The sequence below is a fragment of the Eschrichtius robustus genome, chromosome 2 (genome assembly GCF_028021215.1).
Source record: "Eschrichtius robustus isolate mEscRob2 chromosome 2, mEscRob2.pri, whole genome shotgun sequence".
Classification (NCBI taxonomy): domain Eukaryota; kingdom Metazoa; phylum Chordata; class Mammalia; order Artiodactyla; family Eschrichtiidae; genus Eschrichtius; species Eschrichtius robustus.
In genome coordinates, this window is record NC_090825.1 from 76,591,496 (window position 1) to 76,619,181 (window position 27,686).

Genomic DNA, 27,686 nt, shown 5'->3' on the forward strand with positions numbered 1-27,686 from the left:
AACCAAAGGAAATAGACTGGCTGAATGGATACAAAACCGAGACCTGTATATATGCTGTCTACAAGAAACCCACTTCAGACCTAGGGACACATACAGACTGAAAGTGAGGGGATGGAAAAAGATATTCCATGCAAATGGAAATCAAAAGAAAGCTGGAGTAGCAATTCTCATATCAGACAAAATGGACTTTAAAATAAAGACTATTACAAAAGACAAAGACGGACACTACATAATGATCAAGGGATCAATCCAAGAAGAAGATATAACAATTGTAAATATTTATGCACCCAACATAGCAACACCTCAATACATAAGACAAATGCTAACAGCAATAAAAGGGGAAATTGACAGTAACACTATCATAGTAGGGGACTTTAACACCCCACTTTCACCAATAGACAGATCATCCAAAATGAAAATAAATAAGAATACACAGCTTTAAATGATACATTAAAGAAGATGGACTTAATTGATATTTATAGGACATTCCATCCAAAAACAACAGAATACACTTTCTTCTCAAGTGCTCATGGAACATTCTCCAGGATAGATATCTTCTGTCACAAATCAAGCCTTGGTAAATTTAAGAAAATTGAAATCGTATCAAGTATCTTTTCTGACAACAATGCTATGAGACTAGATATCAATTACAGGAAAAAATGTGTAAAAACTACAAACACATGGAGGCTAAACAATACACTACCTAATAACCAAGAGATCACTGAAGAAATCAAAGAGGAATTAAAAAAATACCTAGAGACAAATGACAATGAAAACACAATGACCCAAAACCTAAGGGATGCAGCAATAGCAGTTCTAAGAGGGAAATTTACCTCAAGAAACAAGAAACAACTCAAATAAACAACCTAACCTTACACCTAAAGTAATTAGAGAATGAAGAACAAAAAACCCCCAAAGTTAGCAGGAGGTAAGAAATCATAAAGATCAGATCAGAAATAAATGAAAAAGAAATGAAGGAAAGAATAGCAAAGATAAATAAAACTAAAAGCTGGTTATTTGAGAATATAAACAAAATTGATAAACCATTAGCAAGACTCGTCAAGAAAAAAAGGGAGAAGACTCAAATCAACAGAATTCGAAATGAAAATGGAGAAGTAACAACTGACACTGCAGATATACAAAGGATCATGAGAGATTACAACAAGCAACTATATGTCAATAAACTGGACAACCTGGAAGAAATGGACAAATTCTTAGAAAACCACAACCTTCCGAGACTGAACCAGGAAGAAACAGAAAATATAAACAGACCAATCACTAGCACTGAAATTGAGACTGTGATTTAAAATCTTCCAACAAACAAAAGCCCAGGACCAGATGGCTTCACAGGTGAATTCTATCAAACATTTAGAGATGAGCTAACACCTATCCTTCTCAAACTCTTCCAAAATATAGCAGAGGGGGGAACACTCCCAAACTCATTCTATGAGGCCACCAGCACCCTGATACCAAAACCAGACAAAGATGTCCCAAAGAAAGAAAACTACAGGCTAATATCACTGATGAACATAGATGCAAAAATCCTCAACAAAATACTAGCAAACAGAATCCAACAGCACATTAAAACGATCATACACCATGATCAAGTGGGGTCTCTCCAAGGAAGGCAAGGTTTCTTCACTTTATGCAAATCAATCAATGTGATAAACCATATTAACAAACTGAAGGAGAAAAACCATATGATAATCTCAATAGATGCAGAAAAAGCTTTTGACAAAATATAACATTCATTTATGATAAAAAACCTTCCAGAACGTAGGCATAGAGGGAACTTACCTCAACATAATAAAAGCCATATATGACAAACCCACAGCCAACACTGTTCTCAATGGTGAAAAACTGAAACCATTTCCTCTAAGATCAGGAACAAGACAAGGTTGTCCACTCTCATCATTATTATTCAACATGGTTTTGGAAGTTTTAGCCACAGCAATCAGAGAAGAAAAAGAAATAAAAGGAATCCAAAGCGGAAAAGAAGAAGTAAAGCTGTCACTGTTTGCTGATGACATGATAGCATACATAGAGAATCCTAAAGATGCTACCAGAAAACTACTAGAGCTAATCAATGAATTTGGTAAAGTAGCAGGATACAAAATTTTATGCTATTTCCTGATAGAGAAATCTCTTGCATTCCTATACAGTAATGACGAAACATCTGAAAGAGAAATTAAGGAAATACTCCCATTTACCATTGCAACAAAAGGAATAAAATACCTAGGAATAAACCTACCTAAGGAGACAAGAGACCTGTATGCAGAAAACTATAAGACACTGATGAAAGAAATTAAAGATGATACAAATAGATGGAGAGATATACCATGTTCTTGGATTGGAAGAATCAACATTGTGAAAATGACTATGCTACCCAATGCAATCTACAGATTCAATGCAATCCCTATCTATCCCTAAACTACCAAGGGCATTTTTCACAGAACTAGAACAAAACATTTCACAATTTGTATGGAAACACAAAAGACCCCGAATAGCCAAAGCAATATTGAGAAAGAAAAACAGAGCTGGAGGAATCAGGCTCCTGGACTTCAGATGATACTACAAAGCTACAGTAATCAAGACAGGATGGTACTGGCACAAAAACAGAAATATAGATCAATGGAACAAGATAGAAAGCCCAGAGATAAACCCATGCACAAATGGTCACCTTATCTTTGACAAAGGAGGCAAGAATATTCAATGGAGAAAAGACCGCCTCTTCAATAAGTGGTGCTGGGAAAACTGGACAGCTACATGTAAAAGAATGAAATTAGAACACTCCCTAACACCATACACAAAAATAAACTCAAAATGGATTAGAGACTTAAATGTAAGGCCAGACACTATAAAACTCTTAGAGGAAAACATAGGCAGAACACTCTATGACATAAATCACAGCAAGATCCTTTTTGACCCACCTCCTAGAAAAATGGAAATAAAAACAAAAATAAACAAATGGCACCTAATGAAACTTAAAAGCTTTTGCACAGCAAAGGAAACCATAAACAAGACAAAAAGACAACCCTCAGAATGGGAGAAAATATTTGCAAATGAAGCAACTGACAAAGGATTAATCTCCAAAATTTACAAGCAGCTCATGCAGCTCAATATCAAAACAACAAACAACTCAATCCAAAAATGGGCAGAAGACCTAAATCGACATTTCTCCAAAGAACATATACAGATTGCTAACAAACACATGAAAGGATGCTCAACATCACTAATCATTTGAGAAACGCAAATCAAAACTACAATGAGGTACCACCTCACACCAGTCAGAATGGCCATCATCAAAATATCTACAAACAATAAATGCTGGAGAGGGCGTGGAGAAAAGGCAACCCTCTTGCACTGTTGGTGGGAATGTAAATTGATACAGCCACTATGGAGAACAGTATGGAGGTTCCTTAAAAAACTAAAAATAGAACTACCATATGACCCAGCAATCCCATTACTGGGCATATACCTGAGAAAACCATAATTCAAAAAGAGACATGTACCACAATGTTCCTTGAAACTCTATTTAGAATAGCCAGGACACGGAAGCAACCTAAGTGTCCATCGACAGATGAATGGATAAAGAAGATGTGGCACATATATACAATGGAATATTACCCAGCCATAACAAGAAACAAAATTGAGTTATTTGTAGTGAGGTGGATGGACCTAGAGACTGTCATACAGAGTGAAGTAAGTCAGAAACAGAAAAATAAATACCTCATTCTAACACCTATATATGGAATCTTAAAAAAAAAATGGTTCTGCGGAACCTAGGGGCAGGACAGGAATAAAGACGCAGATGTAGAGAATGGACTTGAGGACACAGGGAGGGGGAAAGGTAAGCTGGGAAGAAGTGAGAGAGTGGCACTGACATATATACACTACCAAATGTAAATCAGATAGCTAGTGGGAAGCAGCTGCATAGCACAGGGAGATCAGCTCGGTGCTTTGTGACCACCTAGAGGGGTGGGATAGGGAGGGTGGGAGGGAGACGCAAGAGGGAGGAGATATGGGGATATGTGTATGTGTATAGCTGATTCACTTTGTTATAAAACAAAAACTAATACACCATTGTAAAGCAATTATACTCCAATAAAGATGTTTAAAAAAAAACTTAAATTTTTTAATCTATAATAAATGATTTCTTGTAGTATTTTCAGTCTCCGTTTAACTTTACTGCCCTATAGTGCCATCTCCTCTGGCACTTCTGTGCTTCCGCATCATCCCATAAATGTTATTTTAAGCCTCGGTGTAAGCCCACCAACAAAACTTCCCTTGATTGCCTCCAAAATTTGCCATTGCTTCCATGACATCTAATTGTTTCTTCCTAAAACTTAGAGATCACTAGGAAATTCAACAATGGCGTCTATCAGACTGAGTTCCCTGGAAATGTTCTCTGCAATGGAGAGATGCCTGCAAATGGTTTATTAGAAGATGAGGATGCCCGGGGAGATACACGTGTAAGGAAGTGAGGGGGCAGGATCGAGCAGAGGGTGAAGGTGACCCACGATGTGGTTTCAATGGAGGCTGCCACAAGACTACAGGGAGTCCTGGAGCTGCGACTGCAGAGATGTCCCAAACTGGGGCAAGAGGGTTGGGCCTTTAAATCCCCTCATCAAGCAGTCTCTGTTTCCAAGTGCCCGGTTGGAGGGGGACAACCTTGGAAGAGGTAATTTCCTGTGGTCGAGGGCAATGCCCGGTGAGGGACACAGCCTCAAGGCCATCATGGTCTATTGCCTTAGCTGCCCAGGGATGGACACATCACCAAAGGAAGGGATGAGAGCAGAGTGTCAAAGTTTCTACCATGGATCTGTCCTCATTAAGTCTCTGCCTGCTCATTTACTCTCACCAGTTAATCTTCAAAGGATTAAGCTCTTAAAAATGGAATCTATAATCCTTAGACACATTTTTTAATCAAGGAGACTTCTGAGCGCGCACAGTTCATTTCAGATGTGAAAGGGCTGAGGAACTTAGGCACTCCTAGGGAGGCACTCTGTAAACACCTTTAAAAGATACCAAAAGCATCACTATTTTTACGCATTACACTAATTTTTAGGAAGTGAAAGGAAATTACACTTAAAAATAAAAATACAAATCATATAAAAAGACCAAAAATGAGATAAAGATGCCTGTATCAGTTCTCAGCACAAAAATCTCAGAGACATCTATGTGAATAGCTATGTGCTTAGAAAGATTGGGAATCCCATTAGAACATCTATATTTGAGAAACTGATTATCTCAGTCTATTTAACCTTAAAAAAAAATCCCTGTAAACATGTTGTGGGATATTCCCAAGAGAATAAAAAGTAGCTTAACAGAAAAGCTTATGATTTTACAAATGAAAGTTTGCATTCAACTTTCCTAGGTTGGGTTTATTTGTTTGATTGTTTCAGATTTTATGTGAGTCTGAAAATTTCAAACATGTTGACTAAATCCTTTCTTTCAGAACAGAATTTTAGATTTATGAAATGTTTTATTTGAAAAAGTTCACTATCATACAGATATTAGGAAATTAATAGAGATATGTTGAATTTTTAAAAAAGCTTATGGCTAATCAGCTCCTTGAGATAGTCTTTTAATAAAATGAATGACCAAAACTCTCAATAAATGTCAGAAAATTTAGAAGTAAAAGTTCATTTATGTCATACCATGTAATCTGTCCCTGATCATTCTCCTAGTACTCTAAAAATTAAAGGTTTTTCTTCACTTAATAGAAAAATCATATGTTAATTATCCAATTTGAGTTCACACTTGTGGAGTATCTACTACGTGTAAGGCAAATATTAAGCAAAGGAAGTAACTAAAAGTGACCTTATCTGAGACACTCCACTTAAGATGTGGTGAAGGGAAATTCACAAGTGTAGGAAAGCTAATCATTTTGAAAATATTATCTGTAAAGTGCAAGCACCCTCTGGCTTCCTGAACTGGTGAGGTTCCCGAAGGTCATTAGAAGCTGTTTACTGCCTTTATTTGCCCAGAGAAGCAATGTCATAAATGGGGGCTGGTTTCCAAATGAGCCTTCCTAATGCAGCACTAGCAGGTCCACCCCAAGTTCTGGGAGCAAGAAGCCATGAGGGACGGGAGGAGAACACCGTAGTTTCCCATGCCCTTGCCAGATCCAGAGCCATTCTGTAGCCAAGTCCTGGATCAAAGAAAGTCTTTAGTTAGCATTCTCCCTTCCCATGCACCTCCACTCAATGCTGCACTATTTTCTAGCCTCTTAGTTCCCAAGACTTAAGTCCTGTAGCACTCACCCAGATCCAGGTTACTGCCACAAATTCTACAGATCAAGCTAATTCACTCCCACCCCACCAACTCCACCCCTTATTCAAATTTTACAGTTTTCTATCCAGGAGGGAAGAATCTAACTGAATTAATTCATGCTAACGTGTAAATACTCATTCCTTAAGGCTCCAAAGACACTGGTGTAGCTTTTAAAGAAAAGATTTGTTAAGCCAAATGTGGAGAATAACAGGCTAATAGCAGTGATGGGGTGGGGAGGGTCATGGGAGAATAATGAGTATATATTGAGCGCTTATGATGCCAGGAACTAACACGGCTTCACTGGATCCTCTTAACAACACCAGTGGGGAGATATGTTATTCCCCCAGTTTTACAGAAGAGAAATGGGGGGTCTGGAGAGGTTCTGTGTCTTACTGAGCTCTGGAAGACAGTCACCTGGTCTTCTCTCTGCCTTGGCAAAGTCAACCAGTCTGGTCCCCAACCCAGGGGCAGGCAGTTCACCTAAGCCATTCTTCTTTTGCACTATTCTCTCTCTTCCTTTGTACTGAAACCACAGATCCCCTAAAAGCAAAGTTTTTTTTCCACTATGTGATGGCAGGGATGGTAGGAGAAACTGAGGCAGCACTGGCTGAATCCTACTCAAGCATGTTTGTATAAATGAAACTTCTTCAGTGGGGTGTGGATCAGGAACTGCTTATATTCTAGGCTCTGAGAAAGGGAGAAGAGGACATTATCTTAACTTCTTCAGTATATTCATCTCCCAAGTATCAGTATCTACCTATGTAAAGTCTGTTTTACAGGTCATTTTCCAACATTCTAGGACTCAATAAATGAGCTACCTTTTAGGTTACTTCAGGTGCTATCGCTTGTAGAACAGCTGACTTTAAAATTAATCATCTCATTACTATGGCTTTACATAGTATAACCCATTCAAGAAGAAAGGCATAAAAAAAAGAACCTACTTGCCATACTCTATGCTCATTTTACATTAAAAACACAGAAGAAAAACAGTCTCCCTCTGCAGAACTGGAGTGGACCCTGTGTTCCAAGCCAGGAGCTGGGTCCAGCAGCCCACAGACAGATTTTCTGGATGGCTGATCACTCATCTTTCCTACTGCTGATTACTGACTGAACCCGTGTGGACACTGAAAATTTCTGCCTGCTCCAAGCAATCTGATTTGCCTTTAAGGACCCACCTCCCTCCCCCTCTCAGTCCACATTATTTAAGCTGGATGCCCCTCACTCCTGGGCTCCAAGGGTACACACGTGACCTGGCCACAGGAGGCACAGTGACGCTCCAAATCATCCCAATGGGACTCACTCCCAAGAACCGTGGAGAGGATGGATGCCAAGAGCTGCTGGAGGCCACCAGGTAGAGAGAACCTACCTGAGAGAGAAGATGCCCAAGGTCAAGCAATTCTGAGGGGAGAGAAGAAAGAAGGATGGAGGGGCAGAGACAGAGACTTGATGGCACTGTTTGAGGCTCTAGATCCAGGCTGCCCTGGGGCTTTGCCAGGTGTGAGCAGATACACTCTCCTTTGAAGCCATATCCAAGAAGAGTTGAGCTCCTGTCACAAGGCAGGAGTCCTGAATAAGACATCCCTGATGCCTGCGCTCCAACTGTCTCATTAGACATCTCCATTCCTACCCACCTCTCCTCAAATTATGATGACAGGAACCATGGTGTGGTTCAGTGCCCAAGCCTGGTCCACCTGGCAGGACCCATGGAGCCAGCCAGCAGCAGGTCAGTTTCCTGGTTCCTGGTCCACCAAGCACCAAGCAACAGTTCTCCAACAGGCACCCACATTCCACCCCCAACTCTACCCACCTTCCCTCTCAAAGGCCACCGCCCCAAGTGGACAATTAGGCTTCCAGACAAGGAGCTCTGAGTTGGACCTGTGGTTGGTTGGTTGATTTTAAAGGGAATAACTGTGCTTCAATTTGTCAAGGCCCAGCACACACAGCAGAGATCCACATCCCTCTGAATCATCCACATCTTAGGTTTGAGAACTGCCCTCTAACCTGAACAAAGCTCTTTCTTCAAAAAAAGAAGAGGCCTCCAGGCTGCAGGCCTCTACATTTTTTAGCCCATTAGATAGCTGTGGAATCACTGAGAGAAAATGAGTAGAGAGAGCTGACAGGACAAAAGTCTATGTACACTACTGCTGGTGCAAACCAGACCAATTGTCCCAATAGCTGTTACAATGCGATAATTAAGCCTCTGTATTTATCTCCTGAGAAAGTGAATTCCCATGGTTTGATCCCCCTAAAGACGGATATTTATGCTACCTGGTAGTGACATTTATCTTTTACATATATTTACTATCTCCCCAACTAAGAGGAAAAATCTCCAGAGGGCAGGAGCCTTGAGTCCCCAGAATCTAGAACAAAGCCCTGTGAAGGTAGCCAATAGTCAGCAAATGTTGTCCACTAAGGAGGATAATCAGAGGAAGCTTTTATTCGATATCACATTCTCTCGTAATAGAATCTTGCTTCTCAGTGGTTCGGTCCCAAAGGAGAGTCTCCATACAAGGGAAGAGAAATCAACTTCCAGAAAACAGAACCCAATATTAACAAAAAATGCCAATCATGACCAAATTAGGGCTCTAACTGTATGCTGGTCTCTTCAGCAAATGCTGCAGGGCACGACTGACTTCTTATTTCTGGGCATGTCTGCACTTCTCCCTAGAAGGCCTGTCTATAGCTCTTTCCTTTTAAGAATCAATCCATGCACCCTGCAAGGTTCTGAAATAAATAAGTAAACAAGGTCATGGCTGAAAATTCAGAGACTCAAGTTTCTATTTTTTTGTAGTGCTAGTAAGGCCATCTTATTTCATGAGAATTATCACTGAGTCTTCCTTTTATCCCAAGGGGAGTAACTGAGGGTTTTGGAGAGCACGGATTGGAAATCATGGACTTCCTTGCTTGAAGGTGAATGCACAATATTAGTTTTGTGTACAACTGTATTTCTTTATGAAGAGAATGCCACAACTTTCATTAGTTTCTGGAAAGGTTTTATGATCCCCAAATGGAATGAGAATTAATGTTAAATTCCTTTGCTATTTTAATAGCATAGTGTTTACTTGGTTATGACTCCAGTAAAATGTTACATAAAGAACAACAAAAAAAAGAAACCACGTTACGCAGATAAAGAATACGTAGGTTCTTGATACTCTTTTGAGTTGGGCATGGCTTATATCATTGAAAGTTTTTACTAGATGCTATTTCTTATACCAGATGGCAGTGATGCTTGGATGCTCAGGGCAGCCCATGTTGCCTGGGTGTTGGTCATTGACAGTAGTTGGCTGGGGAGGTCAAAGCACAGATTGGCAGGCCTGACTTGGGCGGGGCTTGGTACAATTTCTGAGCACTCACACTTGCTGGACATGCTAGAATCCATACCCTAAGCTTTCAGAGTGGCAGGTAGGCTGCCTTATGCTCCCATGTCAGGTTTGATTCAACTTTGACAGACTACAGTCTTGATGAGGAATTTTTATGTTTCTTTTCTTTTCCTACTGTAACATTGTACAATAAGTGTAGTGGGGAGCTTTTATATACTTTAAGCTTTCCTTCCTGCTTAGGCACTACTGCATTATCTGTTTCGCAAATGTGAATATTGGCTATACATGAAAATATAAAACTTAGATTTTTATACCTTAAAAAATATATAGGAGCGGCTTCCCTGGTGGCACAGTGGTTGAGAATCTGCCTGCCAATGCAGGGGACATGGGTTCGAGCCCTGGTCTGGGAAGATCCCACATGCCGCGGAGCAACTGGGCCCGTGAGCCACAACTACTGAGCCTGCGTGTCTGGAGCCTGTGCTCCTCAACAAGAGTTAGGCCGCGACAGTGAGAGGCCCGTGCACCGCGATGAAGAGTGGCCCTCGCTTGCCACAACTAGAGAAAACCCCCGCACAGAAACGAAGACCCAACACAGCCATAAATAAATAAATAAATAAATAAATAAATTTATTATAAAAAATACATATATATAGGAAAATATAAAATTTAAATCAAATCTGCTCCACCATGTTCAATAAGCAGTCTTCCTAATCAACCCACGATTATGTTAACAAATACAGACTTTTAAAAGTACACCTTCTTACACAACTCCTTTCCAGAGTTCTTCATTTTTTTCCCCACTCTGACTTCAGGGAAGAAATTGGAAGCTCATAAAAAATATGTTCTCCATAATTTACAGCTGTAACACCTGGATCACCAGGCTTTATCTCATTTTCATCCCTACCTAGGCTCTGAAAAGTGCTGTCAGAGAGAATCTCTCCCCTGAGTATTGACAGGAGGAGATTAGACTGCATTTCCTACCTTCATTTACCTTCCAGCAGTGCTCAATAAAAAAGCAAGAGGAAAAGTGAAATGACATGTTTTTCCAGGGGGAATAATATTTTCATCCACTTGGTATTTCTATTTATTATAGACATTTTTAAAATACCATTATCTTAGCAGAGAAAGGTGGCCCCAACATACTTCTCTACCTCTTTACAAAACAATCCTATGAGTGCAATATGATTCCATACATAGCAGTGAAGGAAAGCTATTCCCAGGAAAGTCAAGAACTTTCCTGAAGGTGGTTCTGCTCTTCAGAAGCATCTAGGCTCTCAAGACTGCTTCAGTACTTAGAGTCCAAAATCTCCCCATGACCCAAAAGACCCTGTATAATCTGGCCCCTGCCAACCATTCCAGACCCATCCCCCCTCACTTTCCCTCTTATTAACCAAATTCCAGCTGCCCACACAATCTTTCTCTAAGTACCTTCTGCTGTGGTTTTCTCTGCCCATAACCATCCGCCACATCCCTTATTTCCTCTCCTCAGGAAATGTGGCCAACTTTTATTCATTCTTTGCAGTTCATCCTACATGTCACTTCTTCAGGAAAATCTTCCCTGTCCCTCCCCTTCCTGCATGATTAGGTTGGGACCTCTTGCAATTCATTCCTGTAGTTCAATTTATCTCTATATACCTCTGAATGAGTTATCACAACTGTAATTGATAATTATTTGTGTATTTTTTTAATTTAATGAAAGCTTCTTCTACTACATCATAAGGTCTATGGGAACAGGAATTGGTCTGTCTTCTTTATCATGGTATTAAAAAGATACCAAGTCTACCACAGGGTAAATATTTAATAAACATGTGAGGACCGGAGAGAGAAAAGAGGAGAGATGAGTTACCGAAATCATTGGTGTTGGATTGGAATGGGATCTTCCAGCAACACATATATACTTGGGGCTGGTTCACGACATAGAACATTCTAACCAAATTTTTCCCCTATTCCAAGACACCTGGAAAAGAGCTATATGACAATACTCAGGAGATGGAGCAGCTCTTCAGTGTTGAGGAAAGCCATGGAACGTGGCAATTAGTCATGAGGTTTGGAGCCAGTCACTTAGGTACGAAATCCCAGCTCTACCACTTACAGCTGCATCACCTCGAGCAAGTGCTCACACCTTCTGAGCCTCCAGTGATCCATCTACAAAATGAGACTACGAATTCCTGCTCCTTATTGTCACAAAGATTATGAAGTAATGCCTGTGAAACACTGACTGGCACAAGACTAAGATTTTAGTGCTATTATTGTTATTACCAAGAAACATTAGAAGTTGTACCAATTCCACTGGTTGTACCATAAGGCAAGAACTATCTTGCCTTTTCCTTATTTAAGGAATATACCCCACTTGGGCATATTCACAAACAACTAGATGCTCTGAGAACAATTTGTTTTCCTGTCCAGAGATCCTAACACCTAGACTAACTGCAGAATGTACAGCTTTATTTTTACAGGAGTTTAACAACATCACTGGAAGTCAAAATACATGTACAGAATGCATGAGAAGATTGATGTGAGAAATATTCACTTATGAGCTCTTGGAATGAGCCCACAAATAAACAGACTAACACACTCCCACTCACTATATATATATATATATATATATATATATATATATATATATTTTTTTTTTTTTTTTTTTTTTTTTTTTTTTTTGGGCTGTGTTGGGTCTTCGTTGGTGCGCGTGGGCTTTCTCTAGTTGCTGCGAGCGGGGGCTGCTCTTCGTTGCCGTACGCAGGCTTCTCATTGTGGTGGCTTTTCTTGTTGTGGAGCACGGGCTCGAGGCACATGGGCTTCTATAGTTGTGGCTCGCGGGCTCTAGAGCGCAGGCTCAGTAGTTGTGGCGCACAGGCTTAGTTGCTCTGCGGCATGTGGGATCTTCCCAGACCAGGGCTCGAACCCATGTCCCCTGCATTGGCAGGCAGATTCTTAACCACTGAGCCACCACGGAAGCCGCTCACTACATTTTTTTAGATACTTTTCTCCAACTAATAATGGCACATTCCTCCAGCTATCCCCCCAAAACAATGGTAAGACTCAAACTCATTGACAGGGCTGGTGTTGAAGGAATACCAGACTCAACCACGAATCACTGGTTTGGGCACGTCATGTACCTGGTGCTGGTGCACTGATGTGCCCTCACTACTGGTGGAGCAGTGGGTACCCTGGAAACTATGGCCCTGGCAGAAATCAGCTGTCTGTTACCCAAACTCTGCCACTTACTAACTGTAGACAGAATCAGGACTGCAGACAAATTACTTACATGGCCTCTAAGAATTTCCCATATATAAAATACAACTGTAGCATATACCTATGTGTTATAAATAAATGCATATATAACAATATCTCTTCGTCAAAATTGCTGTGAGACTTAAAGTGAAATAATGTACATATTTTATAACATCTATTTGAGATACTGTGTAAAGAATGCCTAGCAGATAGATCTACTTTGTTTCCTTCCACTACTACCATGCTGTTCATGGAACAAGAGAGGATTAATGACAGAGATGAGATGAGGCTATAGAATATACAAAATACATAATTATAAGGGTCTTGTAAATTATAACATGTTCCTCAGGATAATATCAATACTAGAAATAACAGTGATGTATAGTGGGGCACTTGGTGAGGAAGAGTTTTTTTAAGCAGGACTGACATTTAAAAGTTGCTAGCTATACCTTTATCTAGCAGTCAAAGAGATCTCAGAGGGCTTCCCACCAGTAAGAAGGAAGTAGTAGAGCCAGGTTTATGCCTGACACCAAAATCTTCTGTTATACTAAATCTGTCTTCATTAAATTTACTTGTTATGAGACAACCTTCAGAGATCAGAAAGATGGGAAGGAAATGTCAGGGGCAAAGAAGAGCTGTAATGTCAATACTGAGATAAGGAGAAAAAACAACTCCACTTGGAGTTGTTTTCCTAAACTGGGCTTCTCAGGCACAACCTACTACAAACAGCCTTCCTTTGTAAAGTTTAAGGGCCAAGGGAACTGGATCCAAATTACATGATGTGTGACTTGGGACAAGTCACTTAGTCTCCTGTAGCTCACTTTATTCATCTGGAAAATGCAAATGATAATAAACCTACTTCAGAAAGTACTGTAGTAAATAAATAAGTTAATACATAAAAAGCACTTAGAATAGTGCCAATACATAATAAATGCTCTGTATGTTTAGTTGTTATTAATACTAGTTATAAAGTACAACAAACAAATAAACTCAAGGAAAAAGAGATCAGATTTGTGGTTACCAGAGAGGATGGGTAGGAGCGGGAATTGGATGAAGACAGTCAAAAGGTACAAACTTCTAGTTTAAGATAAATAAGTACTAGGGATGTAATGTACAACATGACAAATATAATTAACACTGCGGTATGTTACACATGAAAGTTGTTATAACATTAAACCTTAAGAGTTCCCCTCACGGGCTTCCCTGGTGGTGCAGTGCTTGAGAATCTGCCTGCTAATGCAGGGGACACGGGTTCGAGCCCTGGTCTGGGAAGATCCCACATGCCGCGGAGCAACTGGGCCTGTGAACCACAACTACTGAGCCTGCGCATCTGGAGCTTGTGCTCCGCAACAAGGGAGGCCGCGACAGTGAGAGGCCCGCGCACCACGATGAAGAGCGGCCCCCGCTCGCTGCAACTGGAGAAAGCCCTCGCACAGAAACGAAGACCCAACACAGTCAAAAATAAATAAATTAATTAATTAATAAAAACTACAGGGAGAACAGTGATTAAATTGATAAAAAAAAAAAGAGTTCTCCTCATAAGAAAAAATTTTTTTTTATTTCTTTAATGTTATATCTATATGAGATGATGGATGTCCATTAAACTTACTATGATGATCACTTCATGATGTATCTAAATAATTATGCTGTACACCTTAAACTTATACAGTGTTAATGTCAATTATATCTCAATTAAACTAGAAGAAAAATAAATAAAATAAAATGGGGGTGAGAGGACCCATAGTTAGTTGGCCTCATGTCAAAGGTAACATGATACAATTGAGCAAAGAGAGCACAGCCCGGGGTGGCCAGAGGAGGACCATCATCAGCACGTCCTACCTCACATAATGAAACTTCAGAAGACAGAATGTGCATTGTGATTTAACAAATATTAGTTCAAAGGCAGAGGAGTGAAGGCCAAGCCCTACCACAGCAGATAACACTACAAAGATGGTCATGGACACTTATGCAAAACAAGTCCACACAAACCTAGTACGAAGCTCTAGCTCCAAATACAAACAAAATTTGTGTAGCTGCTTGAAGCTCACATTAGACTTACACTCCTAGAAAGAAAAAAATAGATTTTGAAACAGGAAATGGGCACTTACAAATACACCACTCAAAATGCCATCCATATATAATTAAGAGGATTATGTTATAAAAAGAGCCATTGAGAATCATTAGCAACACTAACAGAAAATAGAACATCCTTTAAGCAGCCAACACAAACAAAAGCTCTGCTGTCCCAGATCCATTTGGTCCTAATTCAGTTATTCTCCAACTCTCTTTTTCAGGTGATTTCAAAAAATGAGCTTTCTGTGATTGTGAGAATACATCTTTACAACCCTAAAGGTATCACTTTTTAGGGTTGAGACTGTCATACAGAGTGAAGTAAGTGAAGAAAGAGAAAAACAAATATCGTATATTAACACATATATGTGGAATCTAGAAAAATGGTACAGATGAACCGGTTTGCAAGGCAGAAATAGAGACACAGATGTAGAGAACAAACGTATGGACACCAAGGGGGTAAAGCGGCGGGGAGGTGGCAGTGATGGGAGGAACTGGGAGACTGGGATTGACATGTATCCACTAATATGTATAAAATAGATAAGTAATAAGAACCTGCTGTATAGCACAGGGAACTCTACTTCACTTTGCTATACAGCAGAAACTAACACAACATTGTAAAACAACTATACCCCAATTTAAAAAAAATAAAAATAAAGGGATGACTTTTTCTCTAATTAAAAGGTGAACTGTATCAATAAAGAAACTCTCCAAAATGTTTCCCCGTTTTTTATGTGAGGATCACTTTGTGAGACTAAAGCCGGGCCAAGCTGTAAATACTAATGAAGATCTTAGTTACTGTGACATCTAGGTTTCAAAAGATTAAGGAAATAATTCAATGACCTGTCTTCCATGGTGGCTATAAATAAGATGAACAGTTACAGAAGAATGATTATTGTTACTGAAGAGAAGGTATTCCTTATACATTAGTTTAAATTCAAAGGAAGATTACTCATTCCCTTTGTAGAACACACCCCACAGTAAACGATAAAAACTGTCTTCTAATTTTTTTTTTCTCTTTGGTTGAGCTGGTTATTGTACACCTACTCATACTAAATGAACCTAGACCATTTGTAAGGACTATGTTATCGCTGAAATTTAGTATTATCAGATTAAATTCAGGTGGAAGAATTCTGGAGTTCTTCTGGTTATCTTTGACTCCAGTGGAAATATGATGTATGTGAAAAAACAGGTATGTATGTGTATAAACCATACTAGGTGAAGGCATAATTGTGTGTGTGTGTGTGTGTGTACAGCCTATGTCAGAGCAACACAAAATGTCAAAACGTTATAGGAGCCAATTATTTAAACTTCACTGTGGGAAAAAATTATGAAAGCCCCTAATAAAAAAAAAATGCCTGACTTTTCTTTTTTATTTTCTCTGCTCTTGTTCCCAGAAAGAAAGAGAAATGACATAGCTGAAAGGCAAGTAGCAGGAGGGCAGAGAATGAAGAGCCAAGACCCAAAGAATATACCACCTGGATAGTCCTGTGACAGAGGTACACAGACTAACCATGGTTGGTCATTCAAAATACACAAAGACCCTCTCGTGGCAAGGTCCGTAAAGTTCTTCCTCATACCCTGGCATATACCCAGGAAGAAAAATGTTGGCACTGGGGACAGTGAAAATGTCAGGTAGAGAGGAACAGATTAAAAACACTTTACAAAGCTCCATCTTCCTTGAAAAGAGGCAGAGGGCGTGGGGCCTGGGAAACTAACTGCGAAAGGTCGTTCTCCCTCCCATCTCCGCCGGTTCCCCTAAATCTCACTCACCTGACTCCCTCCCTAACAGCAGGTCAGGAAGTCACAGAAGCAGCAACCTGAGTCTGGAGTAAACGAATGCCACCTAGCAGGCCGAAGGGAGCAGAGTGGGACTGGGGCGATAACCAAACTGGTTAAGTCAATGTGGTTTTTTTGCTTAAAACCGCTGAGTTGAAAGGGCACGTGTGCAAGGCCACAGAGAACCAGGTGAGATCCCAATCTCAGCTGGACCCCGCCCCTGCCCCCTACTCCAGCTTCCTTTTGAAAGTCCAGGGAGGCAAAGAAAGAAAAGGGAGGCGCAGTCTGTGACTGCTCTCAGCCAGGAGACAGCGGCCACGCTGAAGGAGAGTGTTCCAACCGCCAGGGAGCTTGCGGTTTGGCAACAGCTCTGTAGTGACACAGAACTTGTCTCCAAAACCTATTCCAATCGCAAAAGAGATTTTGGAAAACACTCAGACTTCTAGTCTGGTGTGGTGAAACTATTATTCAAAGGCAACTCTAGAAATGCTGAATTTCTCTCTTATCAAAAGCTATTTTACATTTCAATAAAAGAACAGGGGTCAAATATGGCTTAAGGGTCCAGATAGAATATTGTTTCTATTTTGAGAGAATATCTATTTGTAATTTTCAGAAATTGATCATGTGTCATGGGTCAACCCTGAATCTGAGAGAGAATGCATATTTCAACACATTTGAGCCGCAATGCCTTAAGATCGAAAATTGCCAACAGAGTCCTTCAATTCCAAACCTTTTCATTGTAACTATTTCCCCAAATATTTAGTCTCTGACATCAGACACCATAAAAATCTATGTAACAGAAATGTGTAGGAGGTTTTCTTGTTTTACCTGTTTTTTTTTTTAACTGACAAACATATGTTTTGCCCTTTCTTTTGCTCCGTTAACACTCACTACTTTCAGTGCCTAATACTGCAGGGAAAAGAACTATTTTACTCATGGAAGAATCCAAATAACTATAATATAAAGAATATGAGCTCTTACATAAAAAATAATGAAATAATGCCATTTGCAGTAACATGGATGGACCTAGAGATTACAATACTAATTGAAGTAAGTCAGAAAGAGAAAGACAAATACCATATGATATCACTTATATGTGGAATCTAAAATATGACAGAAATGAACTTATCTACGAAACAGAAACAGACTCATAGACACAGAGAACAGATCTGTGGTTGCCAAGGCAGGGGGCGTGGCTTGGGGATGAATGGATTGGGAGTTTGGGATTAGCAGATGCAAACTATTATACATAGAATGGATAAACAACAAGGTCCTACTGTATGGCACAGGGAACTATACTCAGTATCCTGTGATAAACCATAATGGAAAAGAATATGAAAAAGGATATATATGTATAACTGCATCAGTTTGCTATACAGCAGAAATTAACACAACATTGTAAATCAACTCTACTTCAATAAAATAAGTTTTTTCAAAAGAATCTGAGCTATTACAGTAAATAGGTGACAATCTGGCACTCAAGAGCCTGGCACCCTCAACCACTTTACACAAATGCAAATTCAAAACTTAACCTTCCCTCTCCCTCCCAAAGGAAAATACTTTTCAATACAAGCGTTTGTGAACAGAACCAGGAAAAATCAAAAACATAAGTAAAGGGGGACATGTGCTCTGATTTATTCCTTTCACTCTCCCTTTTCCTGAAGGTTCAGCCACATCCCTGGTCTTATAAATCTTTCCATCTCCCCATCCCCAGGGTCAGTCACCTGCCCAACATCAGGCTCTCAGGGGACTGCCTTGGCCTCCGAGTGGTCGCCTGCCCCTGCTGCCAACTTCACCCTTCCAAGGCTCACTTTCCCTGTCTCCCCTGCTCAAATGCCTCCAGGGGTCCCTCTGCCTCCCTAGATATGCTCCTCAGCCCCCAGAGTCCCCAGACCTTCATCTGCACCTTCATTTCCCTCTACCCCACCCCACACCCTAGGCTTCAGTCCCACTACTGACGCCCCATTTCTGAATACACAGGGCACTTGTTCGTCTCTGCGCCAATGGCAATATTCTTTCCTCCATCTCCCTGTGTCCGAATCCTAAGCACACCTTCAAAACAAGGCAGAGGCCATCAGGTGGCAACACCCTCAAACTGCTGCCCCCCAGCCTACTCCTTACCTGCATCCACACCCGCGCCGTCTCCTCCATCTGCAAGGGAGAGGGTCCTTCTTCCACTGACGCTACCATTCCCCTGCTCTCTGGGACCCACCCCCACCTGAGTCCTTAAGGCCTTCATCCATCAATTAACCCCCGTTCTCCTTTAACTTCAACCTCGCCCTCTCCACAGGCGCTGACTCATCAACCCACTCAGGTGATATCCATTAAAAACAAAAACCAAATTCCATATATATGTGTCAGCATACGGTATGATACAGCAGAAACTAACACGCCATTGTAAAGCAATTATACTCCAATAAAGATGTTAAAAAAACCCCAAAAAACCAAAAACCTGCCCATGATCCCATCCCAGCATGGTTCTCGTGTTCTCATCACCACTTTCTTTTATCCCTTGTGGAGAGCCAAACTGCTTGGCCACTCTCTGTCCCCACCTCATCTTTCCATGCACCCTCCAACCCACTGCATTCTATCTTCCATCCCACCACTCCTGGTGCTGTTATTTTGTGAAATGTATTGACACCTACTACGTCCAGATAACATTCATCTAGCACTGGGAGGGGAGAGGAGAAATCAAACATGAGCTCTCTGAGTCAGAAGTTCAAGCTGATAGCTAAAGTCAGCCCAGAGATATATTTTATTTGGTCTGTGTTGCATTTTTCTAAAAATCAATTATTTGTCAAAAATTCAAGATTCTGGAGACTTCACGCAAAAATCTGCATTTTTTTGGCTTCTGTTAAAGAATCTAGAAACTCTGGCAGCACTGCTTTCACTGCATGATAATAATCAGCTGGAGGTGAGAAGCAGCTGCCCCTCAAATGGGGCACCGGCTTCCTCACTCACCACAGGCCCCATCAAACCTTTGCTCATTTTCTTTATTTTGATGGCCTCTGTGGGTAACGGAGTTCGAACACCTGCTCTAGATCAGTGCTGGCCAATAGAAATAAAAATGTGTCACATACATAATTTAAAATTTTCTAGCAGCCACATTTTTAAATGAAAAGGAGTGGGTGAAATTAACTTTAATAATATATTTTACTTAATCCAATATATCCACAATACTATTTCAACACACAAGCAACATAAAAAATTAGTAATAAGATATTATACTTCCTTTTCTTTGAGCTAAGGCTTCAAAATGTGGTGTGCGCTTTATGCTTTCCACCCGTCTCAACTTGAACTAGCCACTCTTCCAGTGCTCAGTAGCCGAGTGGCTCTGCCATATGGGACAGCACAGCTCCAGATGCTTAATGGTTAGTTACAAAAATCGTCTTGCAATCAGAAAGAGAGAAAATATTAAGGAGAAAGAGAAAGCAAGCAGGACTAAGAAAAAGGGTGATGATGTCCAAGAGGAGGCATGGTGAGAGTTTGAAAACAGGAGAAGAGGAAGTAGGGACACAGAGACAATGAACAGCTCTGGGCCAGTCCTCCAAGGGAAGAAACGCCCTGTATAGGCAAATGCAGTTGACAGGCAATGCAGATTCTCTGGAGGAGTCTTTGGTGTTCTAAAAATAGGCTCAGCATTAGACAGGTAGTCACTATGAGAAGCAACTGACCAACCGTCTGAACCCCAGTTCACACACTTGGCAACAGAATGAGTCAGGCTAGTAAGGGCAGGATTCTTGATCGAGATTGGGATTTTAATCTAGTTAAAGTAAATGGGTTTGAGGAGAAGTGCAAGGAAGCAGGCAGGAAAGTATCTTGAGCTAAGATCCAAGGAGAGTTCAAGACTCAGAGATCATGAGAGAGGATATGTCAACAGGTGTTGGTGATTCAGGTGTCGGGGTGTGATCTCATAGGCCAGACAAGGAAACGTGGGTGCAAAACAGATACCTGGAATCGGAGACCAGCAACAAGAAATGCATCCTTGAGCCAGAGACCTCGGAAGCAGAAATCACTCCTCCATCCCCCACGTGAGCACAATATGGTGGTCATATCCTCCCTTTATGCCCTCAGATATGAACCAGAATTACAGGAAAGCCATGCCAGCAACTGGGAGAAGAGGGGAATGTCAAATACATTTGCCAGGCGTAAAAGGACTTGGAAACAAGAAGGCAAGAACATCATTACACAACCATAAAGTGAGTTTGAAACTTTTCCAAGAGAACTTATCTCTGAACAACTCCAGCCCATCCATTCATCCCTTCGTTCATTCAGCAACCATTTATTGAGTAGTCTTCCCCGATCCATTTTACAATGCTGATTAAATAGGTCCATTGTACTAAGGCTTGCCAAATTCTACTCTAGCAGTGCAAAATACAGTGAGATTGCTAACACTGAAGGAGCCTCTCTAAATAAAACCCATGGGATTAAGAGGATGCATTGATCCTAAAACGTCCAGAGTCCCATTTGCCTATCATGTGTCATAATTTTCCAGATTGGCTAGGGCCCAAGAGAATGGGAAATAAGGCTGATATAAAATATCTCAAATAGATTTCATAGGAAAATTGTTCTCTCAAGAAGGTAGTATGCAGGACTTTAAAATCTCATTATATTTAAAATGCAGTTTTCATGTTGCTTGCCCTCAGACTAATATTAAATAGGAGTACTTGGGACACTGGGGAAATTGTGGCCTACTATTCTGCTGAAAAAACTTTCTAATGATAAGAAACCGGTATACATTGGAGGGGGAAATATATTTGCATACAGTCTTGAATTGTTGAGGTATAGTAATCACTCTCCACACGTGATTTATAAAAAGCAATGTAAATTAGAAGAAAAGGTTGACAATGACAAAGAGATCAAGATAGCACATAAAGTTCACCATGCAGGGAAAAAAAATGATATTTTCAATGGTAGCGACAAATCAAAATTCACAAATAAAGACAGTAAAGATTATCTGGCAAGTGGAAAAAAAGGACTTGAGGAAGAGTGCCTCACACCTTTGAATAATTAACTTTATAGGAAGATAAGCTTATCATAAATAGGTATGTTATACTGTAATTTTATGAAAACAAGCAAGCTTACCTAAAGAAAGTTAAGACAATATCTGTTTCATTCACATAAAACAACCCCCCCAAAAAGCCACTATTCACAAAAATGGCCCTCAGATATCAAGAAAAGGTTTTATTTAGGATGCTTGGTTTGTTGAGGCAGGGAAATATATAGTTTTTAGTAAGTTTTCCAGCAAAATAAAAAATTCAAAGCAAAAAAGTTTCAGATTTCAAAAAATTAATTTCTGCTTATCTAAAATAGATGTCTGCTATGATACTGTAAGTAACTATGATTTAATTTAAAAAATGCATTACCCTAACTTCTGAATCTGCAGATTTTGTCAATGCTTATAATGTTATCTACACATACTTTTTACTCTTCATCAATCTAGAGTTGGCAAACGTTTTGATAATCCTTATGAGCAAAGAAATCATACTACATGTTTCCTTGTGGTGCCAAAGACATATTATTAACCTTTAATTTTATGAAATCATCCCATATTTCCGAACAATGGGGCAACGGAAAAAAAGGGGGAATATTTGTCCTATTTTCTTTATGAATCTGTTAATTTTATTTTATTCCTCCAAGTATGTATTCACTTTCATGATAATGTGCACATATTTTCCAAAAGTTATGTAAGATTTTTTCATTACTGTGTGAAGCTGTGATGTCACCAGTACTGCCTGGGTTAATTTTAGGCTACTTTTGCCACCACTGCAAGGAAAATAATTTACATCTTCAATGAAAAGGACCAGCAAAGCCCCTGTTAATTGTTTTCAACACCCACTTACTTGTAATGGTGGCATTGGCAAAACTTTAATATACCTTTCAAAAATAATAACAGCACACAATTGCTAGTGCCTACTGAGACAGGTTTCAAGCCAATTTCAAACATCTACCTCATAACAGTTGCATTTATACAAGATCCATAGCTCTACTCAGATCCACCAGATACACCTGACAGTAATTAAAGGTTACAAGAAACAATTCCACTCCAAAGTAAACCTATCACTCTTGTTTATGCCCTTTCTCTGGAACAACCAGATGTCCCAAAATTTCTCAAGAATGCAATCACACATCAAACTTGACATGCTGCTCCAAAATGTTCTAAGATCTCACCCTCACTCTCTCACTTGCAAAAGCTTTGGAAAAGCTACTAACACTCCTTTTAGGAGCTTATTTTTGAGATTACTGGGGGATTTTTAGTGGTTTTAATTATTTACATTAGGAATTTTTTTAAAACTTGTGCTTTCCCCAAGACTAAGTTAGGTTCTTTGAAGTAAGATTAAAGACACCTGAAAAATAAATAGCAAAAATTACCCAAATCACATTTTTAATAGTTTTTGAAAATACAGGCTTTCTTTAAAAGATCAGATAATTAATAAAGCAATATTTACTTCATGTCTAGACTTAATCTTAGAAAATATCTTCCACTTTTTGTTGGGGCTTTCATATGTGTTTTAGGAATTTTATCCCAGTGAATGGATATTCCTATCATACCCTGAATATTTTATCCACTTTTTTTCAAAATAATTTTTGCTCCTCGATGACAGCAATTTTAACAAAATGAATTTGAAAAAAAAACAACAAAAGTTTAACATTCATAAACACTACACACTTCTGTTAAAACACTTAAAAAACGCAACATATTCATTCCTAACTCTTTATCTTAACGGAATTTCTGATTCTAGCAAAGTATAATTTTAGTAACTCATCAAGACAGAATACATAAAATTGGCACATTTTTGATATGCACACAAATTGAGAACGCATCTCTCCCAACTGCGTTGCAGAAAATGAAATGCATCTGGTATGACAGTATGGCCCAGCACGTGAACTAGAATCAGTGGGAAGAAAGGGGTTTCTTTTTTTTTCCAAAGCAGAACATTTTAAATAATGCACATGCCCCAACAGCAAGGCATTATTAAGTCTGTTAAACTGTCGTTCAAAGGTATATTTGGCTAAAGAAAACATAATAGCAAGAGGGCTGACAAGGGCATAGGAGGTAGAATGGTTTGTTTAGTTGTAATTATTATACATCAGTGGCTTCCAAATCTCTTTCCCTAGCAGTCCAAAATGATTTTTTTGTTTTTGCTTAATATCTCCACTCAGTGTCAGTGTACGTGCACATATGTTGTTGTGTCCTCGTGCTCGGCTGGGCAGTGGAGAGGCAGGGAGTGTGTTGGAGAACATGGCTGATGCCAGGATCAAGCAGAGAACAAGAGAAAATGTGAGCAATTTGCCTTATTTTGCAACGAATTTTCTTTCTTCCTTGAGAGAAAGTGCTTTTTATCTAGGCAATCTGAAGATGGATTTAATGTTTTTAGCATCTTTTCTTTTTATGCGTTCCCATCTGTGCTTATGAACTGTGAATAAAACTGAAATCTGCATGTGCTACGCGCTTCCTCCCCATGCCCAAGTATCTTCAGCAATGAGGTGTTAGGAGAGCAAGGAAAGATCTCTGAGACGTGCCGGAAGCTCGGAAGGGTGCTGCCGAGTTACACCTACTCCTGGACACCTTAGAGTGTCCTCTTCCAGGTCCAGCCTCCAACTCCATTTCTTTCTTCTCTCCGTTCAGAGAGGTGAGCCAGACTCCTTGAGTTGGGCAAAGAGGCATTTAGAGGACTGAGGAATCCTCTGTTGTGCATTAGTGACAGAGTGCTGCTGAAAACTGCATTTGTGACTCGTAACAGAGAAAACTGTCCACTTCTCAGGGCACAAGGCTTCCTGAGCAGCAGATGCACGGAATCAACAATAAAGCCTCAGGGCTTATTTTCCTGCCTACACTCCACTTTTCACCTACTCTGGGAAAGATATTTTAGCTTTTGTATTCCTCCTATGACTTCACTGAAATTCTGGTTCTTTATAATGAAAAGCTTCTTTAGAACTACAGATGGTATGATCAACAATGTCATTTGTAAATGTGATATAAAAGATATGCAACAATGCATTACAGAGAACAAAGAACAAATTAATTCAGCTAATCCATCACAGAACTGATTCTAGGGATCCAGAATGTATGTAAACTTGCAAGTATTAATCAATAAGACTGAAGTTATCTCAGAGACATAAAAAGTTCTAAAAGTTGTCAAACGTAGCTGTAGCGATGGAAAAACACTGTGGAGAATGACAAAAACTCTCTCTGTCATATATTAACCATGTGACCTTGGAAAGATTATTTAATTTCTCTGAGCATTCATTTCCTAATGCATAAAATAGCAACAAGAACTTCTATCATGTAGGGCAGCTATGACGATTAAATCATGGAAGTGCCCAACATATAGTGAAGGCACACACAATAATGTTTGTTTAGTATCCTCTCAAAAAAGGTTTTTTGGTCTTTTGTATACAAAATTTATATTTACATAGCAGTTTTTAAAATAAAGATTGATAGTGTCTGAAAACGTTTGGGTAAAAATGAATATAAAGATTAATTCTGAATTCTCTTGCTTTTACTGTGAAAATATCTTGGTTCAGTGAATTGCAAAGTTATTTAGTAAGTTAACATTTGCAGCAATATGATCTCTGCCTTCCAAAATAATTCAATTCTTATTTTTTATCATTCTTGATCATAAAAGTTAATAAAAACAAATGTAAACAAGTACCTCAGCTCTAAAATTCTTATACATTAGGATTATGTACACACTCAAATATAAATATTTTTAAAATATATAGTATTCATCTACACTGAATTTAAAGAATCTTTTTAAAACCACTGTTTACCTCATTTTGGAACCAGAAACAGGAGTTCTAGTCAATTCTCTTTCAAGATAAAAGGAAAAATAGGTTTATTTAGACTTTTTGTCAGTATTATTTCTGCCTACTCTTCTGAGAATAACTGTAACCTTTTTCTAAACCATCAGGTGTTTTCTAGAGCATTAGTAACATCAGGTTACTGCAAGCAATTGTGTTTATTAGGCAACAAAACATACTAGTATTCTGGTTTACTTTCTGAAACTACACTAATAAATTAGCCAATAAACTATAAACATTTTCAACTGAAATCCCATCTATTCCCATATCTTACCCTTCAACGCATGGCCTCATGGTTTTTGTGACCCAACTTTTAATCTAATTAAAGTTTTAATGTATATGTCATTAACCTAACAATTAATCAGAGTCAAAATAATTAGAATTTAAACAAAGTAAGATGTATTGGCAGAAAAGAGTTCTTTAGGTCCCTGGCAGAATGGAACTTTCAAAATATTTGCTAGCATTGACACGATTTGATAAAAATTTACAAAAGGAGAACATCGCCTCTGCAAAACCGAGGGAGTAAAAGCTGCCACTCAGTGGAACGCTTTACAGATCTTACAGATACATTTTTACTTGACTCTTGCCTGACCAGAGAGTCAACATCACGTCTACAGCAGAATAATTTAAACGCAACTACTTCAGATGACTATCAAAACTAAAAAGGCCATAGGAACATCTGTTTAACTCGGAAGCGACACTCACGCTGTCTACTTGTTAGGCAGCGATCCACTCGCAGCAGAAAGTTTTGAGAAGGGAGGGCGGGAAGATGAACAGACTTCTGCTTAAAGGGTTTCCCCAAGACATGACCTCACGTTTGCCATTAATTCACCTCCTCGCATTTCTAATTTTCCCTGCAAGTTGTTGGGTTTGCTTGTTTTTCTTTTGACAAGATGAGACTTAGCTAGACAGTCCTTTTAGGAGATCTCCAAAAAGTACCCATTTTATGTCTAACTTTATTCCTCTCCTATTTGGCTACAATTAATACTTCCACTTTCATCGGCAACTGAGAAAGCTACTCAAACAGCTTCTAGTAGTAGGTATTATTTCTGTCAAAAGTCAAGTCAGAGCGCAAGTCAGAACTCTACTAAGCAGGAGCGGGATGTTTTCTTTCCACTGCTTGAACTTGGTAGCACCCCTACCCCGCCAGCAACTCCCGGGGTCTCGATCGCCCACAGCTGGAGGCGTGGCCCCGCGCACCCAGGCTCCGGCCGCGCCCACCTGTCACTCACCCGGCTGCTGCCGCGCTCCTCGCCCTTCTCCGCGGTTCGCGGCTCTGCTGGGCTCCGTGCTGGCTCAGCTCGAGGCGGCGGCGGCGGCTCCAGCAGCTGCTCCAAGCAGGCGGTGCCCGGCAGGGAGGAACTCTTCTGATGGCACAAGTGCGCCGCGGTGCCCCGACGCCGTGCACCCTCATCTCGGGCGCGGTCCCCCCTCGGGGGCGGCTGGGGTGAGGAGGACAGGGAGGATGAGGCAGAGGACGAAGAGCGAGCTGAGTCCGGGGAGCGTCCGCCAGGAGGCGTCACTCCGGCTGCTCCGGCGGCTGCCAGCGGACCCCTTCCCGCGGGAAGCAAATGCTCGCGGATCCGGCGGCGCAGCGTGGACCCCTGCTCCGCTCTGCCGGCACCCCCGGGCTCGACAGGCTCCGGCGAGGAGCAGCACAGGTTGGGCTGGGAGGAGGAGAAGACGCGGTCCAGCACTTGCTTCCGTTTCTTGAAGCCGCTCCACCTGCTGCCCGCGCCACCCGAGCCGGCCAGTGCGTCCCGCCTACCCCCCGGGGGTGGCGGGGAGGGCGACGGGGTGGCCGCAGTGCGGCGCTCGGGGACCCCCGCGCGCCCGCCCCCGCCGCCCTTGCTCTTGCCCACCCCCAGCTGCAGGTTCTTCCAGAGCCGGGCCTGGAAGGAAGAGGACGCCGCCGCAGGCTCGGGCGAGCCCGCCGCGGCAGCCCGGGGCTCCATCCTCCACCCCCTGCTCCTCCGCTCCCCTCCTCCTCCTCCTTCTTCTCCGCCCGCTCCGGCCGCGCCTCCTGCCGGAGCCCCGCGCTGGCGGCGACGACGGCAGACGCAGCAGCAGAAGCCGGGAGTGACCGGCGGCTTCAGGCCAGCGCGGGGGAAAGACGCCGCCGCCGCCGAGGCTCTCCGGCCGCGGGACTCCGGCGCGGCCTCTTCCTCCCGCACCTGCGGGGGTGGGCTGGCGCTGTAGCCAAAT

The 27,686-nt window shown here is 40.8% G+C and overlaps 1 protein-coding gene across 4 annotated transcripts in view; it reads right to left on the reverse strand.

Moving 5' to 3' along the window:
- Window positions 1-27,436, reverse strand: part of MCTP1 (multiple C2 and transmembrane domain containing 1) — a 550,214-nt gene extending 522,778 nt beyond the window's left edge. For all 4 annotated transcript variants that reach the window (XM_068533874.1, XM_068533867.1, XM_068533860.1 and 1 more), the window contains exon 1: window positions 26,714-27,436. In XM_068533874.1, the coding sequence (XP_068389975.1) occupies window positions 26,714-27,436 (723 nt within the window). The remainder of the gene's footprint in view (window positions 1-26,713) is intronic.
- Window positions 27,437-27,686: the final 250 nt, after the last annotated feature.